A 6,307-nucleotide genomic window follows, 5' to 3' on the forward strand; every position below is an offset into this window, starting at 1 on the left:
AGCGGTAACAGATAAAGCGATTGACATCACACCGTCACATATCTTAATTCGCCCGAAGATGGGACAGATAACACCATCACGAGACACAGATATAGATAGGTAAATATAGATATGGATGGAGACAAGATAGATAGATTTGATGGATGGGAAAATAGAGTAAATAGATAGATAGGTAGAGACATAGATAGAGAGTTAAAGCGAGAAAGGTTGAGTGACACACAGAACTGACAGAAGGGATAGGGACAGAGAGAGAAAGAGAGAGCGAGACAAAGGTAGTGAGAGAGGTATAGACAGCAAGAGCAAGAGAGCGGTACAGCGAGAAACAGAGAGAGGCAGAGCGAGAGACAGAAATAGAGACAAGATGAGGAGATTTCAAATGGAGAAAAAGACCAAATCCAAATAGAACTAGGTAACCTCAAAGACACTGATAAATGCGGCATTAGACTCCGTTAAAATGAAGGAAACGAGAAAAGGAGAGAATAACGAATATAGTAGTAGTCAATTCTCAGGGAGAGCGAGAGAGAGAGACACAATGAGATAGAGAGCGAGAGAGAGGTAGAGAGAAACAGCGAGAGGGCTGGCGAGAGACAGAAAGATAGAGCCAAAACGAGAGATAGAGAGCTATCATAGTAAACCCGTATAATGGGAAGATTTCAAGCCGAGAAAGATACCAAATCCAAATCATACTAGGTAACCTCTTACACTCACCAAGGCAGACCTGGACACCTACGTCTGGCATTCTTAAATCAGCTAAGTTAAAATCAGCCAAGCAAGAAAGAGAGAGTAATGGAAAAATAGCACTCTGGCATTCTCAAAGATAATATTTACATATTCAAATGGAGTAAAGAGATGGAGAGATGGAGGCAGAGATAGATCGGAGGAAATAGAGACACAGATAGAGGGACACCGACTTCCCACCAGTTTTCGGCCTTCCCTGAGAGAAAGAGAGAGAAAGAGATAGATAGATAAATAGATATAGAGAGAGATAGAGGCGCGAAAGGGAGAGAGAGAGGGAGAGAAGGGAAGGAAGAGAAAGATGATAGAAGAGAGAGGGAGAGGGAGGGAGATACTAATGGTCAGTGCAGGGTGGGTCGGCGTAGGCGAGCCAATTCTTGTCCTTGAAGGCCTTGGAGAGAAAGTAGAGAACAGCGCCGAGCGAGGTCATGCCGGCGCTGACGGCGTACATTCTCCAGCTGCCCATGAGCATGACGAGCACGATGAAGGCGGAGGGCACCGTGCACATGGCGGCGAGCCACGGCGTTCTGGCGGGCACTCGAAAGGCCCGCTTCAGCAGCGGCTTCTTCTGCCGCAGCCAGAGGAAGGCCGCGAACTCCAGCAGCATGCTCAGCGCGTAGGTGAAGTTGGCCGCCGCGACGATGTCTTCGAAGCTCATGAAGATGAAAGCCAGCGTGATGGCGGTCGACACGATGATGGCCAGCCACGGCGTGCCGAACCACGCCGATCGGACGGCCAGGAAGCGCGGGAGCAGGCCCAGATCTGCCATGCCGAGCATCTGGAAGGAGCACGCGCTCAGCGCCGCCTCGTACAGCCCGATGGCCGACAGAACGAGCGCCCACCTCCACGCATACCTTGAGCCATTTGCCCACAATCATGCCTGCCGGGGCCACCCCAAGAACAAGCCAAAATTTGTTTTTCCTTACACACAAGGTTTAGAAATCGAGGAAGAGAGACCGAGGTTTACAGAGACATATGTTGAGAGAGAGGGACAGAAGTTTTGTGAGAGAGAGACAGTTTGAGAGAGAGATAGAAAGAGGCGCAGAGAAAGAGAGACGACGGTGGAGAGAGAGCGTCAACGGTGGAGAGAGAGCGAGGGATTGAGTTGTTGAGAAACGTGGAGAGAGAGAGATTGAGATATTGAGATATCCAGATCTTGAGAGATGTTGAGATAGATAGGTTGAGAAACGCAGAGAGAGATTGAGAGATTGGGAAATATTGAGATAGAGAAGTTGAGAAAGGGAGAGAGAGAGAGAGTGAGAGAGATAGAGATCGAGACGGGTTGAGAAAGGGACCGAGAGATTGAGAGAGATAGAGATACAGATCGAGACTCGAGAGGTGTTGAGAAAGGGAGAGAGCGAATGAGATTCTGAGATACAGGGAGATGTTGAGATAAATAATTTGAGAAAGGGAGAGAGATCGAGAGAGACAGAGATAGAGATCGAGAGTCGGGAGGGGTTGAGAAAGGGAGAAAAAGGGATGGGGACAGAGAGATATTGAAGTAGCTTGTCGGCTATCCAAAGGCTACTGGGGGTTGGACGAGAGCAGTTACCGACCCACTAGAGAATCCACTAGAATCAACGGATAATATTAAAAAAGACCGACTACTCTTCGAGATGTCGGAAGGGTATTAAAGTTTTTAAAAAAGGGGAAAGAATTGATATTCCGAAAGGCGGATTTTGAGTAAATATTGACTTGGTCAGTACCCAGTAGCCAAACGCAATATTGTCTATTCTCTTCCGTGTTAGAAAGCTTTGGAAATATTTAAAACAACGGGAAGAGTTACTCGAGTCGGCGGCTATTGTTGTGTTGATAGATTATACAAATAATATAGTATACAGACAGCGTAGAGAGATTTCTATGGCCCAAAACTGTTGGAATTCCACCATCAATGTGGGCAACAACTGTTACTTTTCTTAACGGTTGCAACCTTTGGTATTCGTCCTGGAGGAAGAAGCTCCTCGGTGAAGGATCAAGAAGGACTCTCCACCCTCAAGAAGAAAGTCGAAAGAGATCATTGATGGAAGGTATGTTTTGTTGTTTGTTTATGATCTATCAAAAACTAGAAACGCACAGAGATGACTAACTTGATTTTCGGGCCCAAAGATAGATACTGGATAGATCCATAGGTGGATGGATTGGCAGAGGGATGGATTTGGGGAAGATAATGAAAGTGAGAAAGAGTAAAGAGCAGAGAGAGATAAGACAAAGGGAGAGCGATTAGTTAAGAGAGAGGAAGAAAAGGATCGAGGAAGAGAGAGGGAGAAAAGTATCGGGACGGAGAGAAATCGAGGGGAAGGAGAAAGGGGTAGAGAGTGACAGAGACAGAGAGATAAGGAATAAATGGAGATTGAATAGTAGGCAGAGAGAGATCATTAGAGAAAGGAAAAGAGAAATATCGATAGATCGAGAGAGCGAGCGAGCGAGAGAGAGGGAGAGGGAAACAAAGAGATATCCAATAGAAAAAGAGAGATAAAAAAGGAGGGATGAGTGCTTACCGGCGGCGTCGGCGAAGAAGCCGTCGGTCCATTGGTCCTGCGAGAGCTGGAGAGAACCCGTGGCGGCGAGCAAGGGGACCAGATAACCAATGCATATGAGGAGGCCGGCGGTGAGCAGCGCCCTAGGCAGCGTCTTCTTGGGGTTCTTCACCTCCCAGGCGAGCGTGCTGACGCTGTCCCAGAAGTTCAAGTTCCAGAAGAGGGTGTTGAGGTAGAGACTCCAATCGGCCCTCGTCATCCTCGTCTCCGGGAGTCTAAGCCACCTCTCCGACCGAATCTTGGGCAACGCGGCCGCGGCCAGGACGACGAAGGGCGCCATCCCCGCCAGCCCGATCACCACGGAGTCCCATCCCACAATGGCCAGGCCGGTGTAGTTGACGAGGGAGAGCACCACGGTGAGGCCCGTTATCGTGCCGTCCCTCACGGCACTGCCGCCGGAGAAGCGGTGCAATATGCGGGAGAGATAGTCGGCGCAGAGAACAGGGTAGGCGGCGTTATTGATGACGCAGGTGAAGTACTTCCAGGTGCCCATGAGGAAGCCGGGGAAGGGGCCGAAGGCGGCCGTGACCCAGCTCACATAGCCGCCGTCTCCGGCGAAGGCAGTCGCCAACTCTGCCGTGATAAGTGCTTCGGGGACGCTCCAGATGAAAGGAAAAATAACGAATCCAATCATCGCCATCAGAGGCCCAGCGGCTTGGACGGTCGGCTCGGCGCCGTATGCCCCGCCGGAGACCTCAAAAAAGATGAGGAATACCAGTGGGACGAGCGAGAGCATGTTCTTCCAGCTCTCCTCTCCCTCGTTTGCGTTCTCGCCGGCGGCCGCGAGTTCCACGTCGACCAGGGCGGGGGCGGCCACCGTGAAAGAGAAACTCTGGTATTTCGGACGTGGATATTAGATTTTTGGATTCTGGGTGATGAATTTATAGTGGTAGATCAGTCTCTTTCTTCTCGTTTACTGTAGAGAGACACAGAGAGAGAAGGTTGATGCACGTAGTTGAGTTCATCAATGTGCTGCCCATGCTTTCGGAGGCAGAATAGTTGCCCCAACAGAGATATCGGAATCTTTAGTCCCGAGTTTAAAGGTCAGAATGCCATCTGAACCGGACGGGCAGTTAAGACAGTCGAGAGAGTAACAGAGTGAGGGAGAAGAGAAGCGAGAGAAAAGGGATATATATATACGAGAGATTGAGAGATATAAGGATAGATAATAGGGAGAGAGGGAGAGATATGCAAGAGAGAGAGAGAGATAACGATAGAAAATAGGGAGAAAGGGAGAGATCTAAGAGCGAGAGAGATATATAAGGAGAGAAATAGGGAGAGAGGGAGATATATACGAGGGAAAACAGGGAGGGAAGTAGAGATATAAGAGAGAGATACGCAGAGAAATAGGGAGAGTGGGAAAGATAAACAAGAAAGAAAGAGAGAGATAGGAGAGAAAATAGGGAGAAAGGGATAAATATAAGAGAGAGAGATAATGATAAGGAGATAAGTAGGGAGATAAAGAGAGATATAAGAAGAGAAAATAGGGAGAGAGGGAGAGATATACGAGAGGGAAAGATTGATAAGGAGATAAATAGGGAGATAAAGAGAGATATAAGGAGAGAAAATAGGGAGGGAGGGGGAGATACACGAGGAGAGATAGATAAGGAGAGAAAAATAGGGAGAAAGGGAGAGATATACGAGAGGGAGAGAGAGATAAGGAGATAAATAGGGAGATAAAGAGAGATATAAGGAGAGAAAATAGGGAGAGAGGGAGAGATATACGAGAGAGAGAGATAGAGATAAGGAGAGAAAATAGGGAGAGAGGGAGAGACATACGAGAGGGAGAGAGATAGAGGACGATAGATAATAGGGAGAGAGGGACAGATGTGCGAGAGAGTAAAAGATAAGGAGAGAAAACAGGGAGAGGGGGTATATATGGGAGCGAGACAGATGGATAGATAGTGAGAGTACATGTGGGAGGGACGGAGGGACAGAGGGATCTAAGAGAGAGAGAGAGAGAGAGAGAGATAATGAGAGAAAATAGGTAGAGACGGAGCAATCTTAGACAGAGAGAGATGAGGAGAGAGTTAGAGATATACGATAGAGGTAAGACGGAGAGAGAGTTGAGGAGAGAGTTAGAGATGTACAAGAGAGGTAAGACGGAGAGAGAGAGAGTGAGAGAGATAAGGAGATAAAATTGGGAGAGAGGGAGAGATATGAGGGAGTGATAAGAGATGGAGAAAGAGAAAGATAAGGGAAAGAGAGAAGTGGAAAGAGAGAGCTGGTACGACGTTGAAACTGTAAAAGAGAGAAGAGAAACACACGCACAGAGAATATATAGATAAGAGAGAGAAGAGAAACAGAGAGAGAAAGATAGAGATAAGAGAGAGAAGAGAAAAAGAAAGAGAGAGATGGAGAGAGAGGGAGAGAGAGAGACGAGAGATAAGCGAGGGAAAAGAAATACATAGAGGGATAAGAGGTTTAGAGAGAGGGAGAGTGAAGAGAAAGTGAGAGAGCGGGGGAAGAGAGAGTGAGAAGAGAGTGAAGGGAGAGAGTGTGAAGAGAGGGAAGAGAGAACGAGAAGGTAGTGAAGGGAGAGAGGGGGAGAGGGAAGAGAGAGTGAGAAGATAGTAAAGGGAGAGAGGGGGAAGAGAGAGCGAGAAGAGAGTAAAGGGAGAGAGAGGGAAGAGACAGAGAAGAGAGTAAAGAGAGAGAGAGAGCAAATAGAGAGCGAGAAGAGAGAGATAGGAGAGAGAGAGAAAGAGAGAATGAGATCTGGATATGGTGATAAAACGGCAGGTTTAGGTCCAAGGGTCAAATCAGACCAAAACCAGAAGTAAATTATTAAAAAAAATTATTATTGTTCATAAAGTTCTAGAAAATACTAAATCTACGTTTTCGGTGAGGTTTCTATTGAGCTCAAATAGATGCCATATACTTGATGTAGAGGAGTTCTTCAAACAAGGGTTGTTATAAGTCAAAGCTTAGTCTTTTACTATAAGTTTACAGGGATCCACACCTCTAGTTATGGATCAGATGCTATGGGTGGAAAAAGGAGTTAAAGGCAAAGCATCCATGAAAATGTCTGCTAA

At 47.2% G+C, this 6,307-nt stretch overlaps 1 protein-coding gene across 1 annotated transcript; it reads right to left on the reverse strand.

Moving 5' to 3' along the window:
* Positions 1 to 784: 784 nt before the first annotated feature.
* Positions 785 to 4,293, reverse strand: LOC144707656 (putative polyamine transporter At3g13620). Its single transcript, XM_078580880.1, is given in 3 exon segments — positions 785 to 1,567; positions 1,569 to 1,615; positions 3,234 to 4,293. Coding segments are annotated over 3 exon segments (1,320 nt in total). The 5' UTR covers positions 4,009 to 4,293; the 3' UTR covers positions 785 to 1,069.
* Between the last annotated feature and the right edge of the window lie 2,014 nt (positions 4,294 to 6,307).

Source organism: Wolffia australiana, chromosome 9, assembly GCF_029677425.1.
Source record: "Wolffia australiana isolate 7733 chromosome 9, ASM2967742v1".
Lineage (NCBI taxonomy): Eukaryota > Viridiplantae > Streptophyta > Magnoliopsida > Alismatales > Araceae > Wolffia > Wolffia australiana.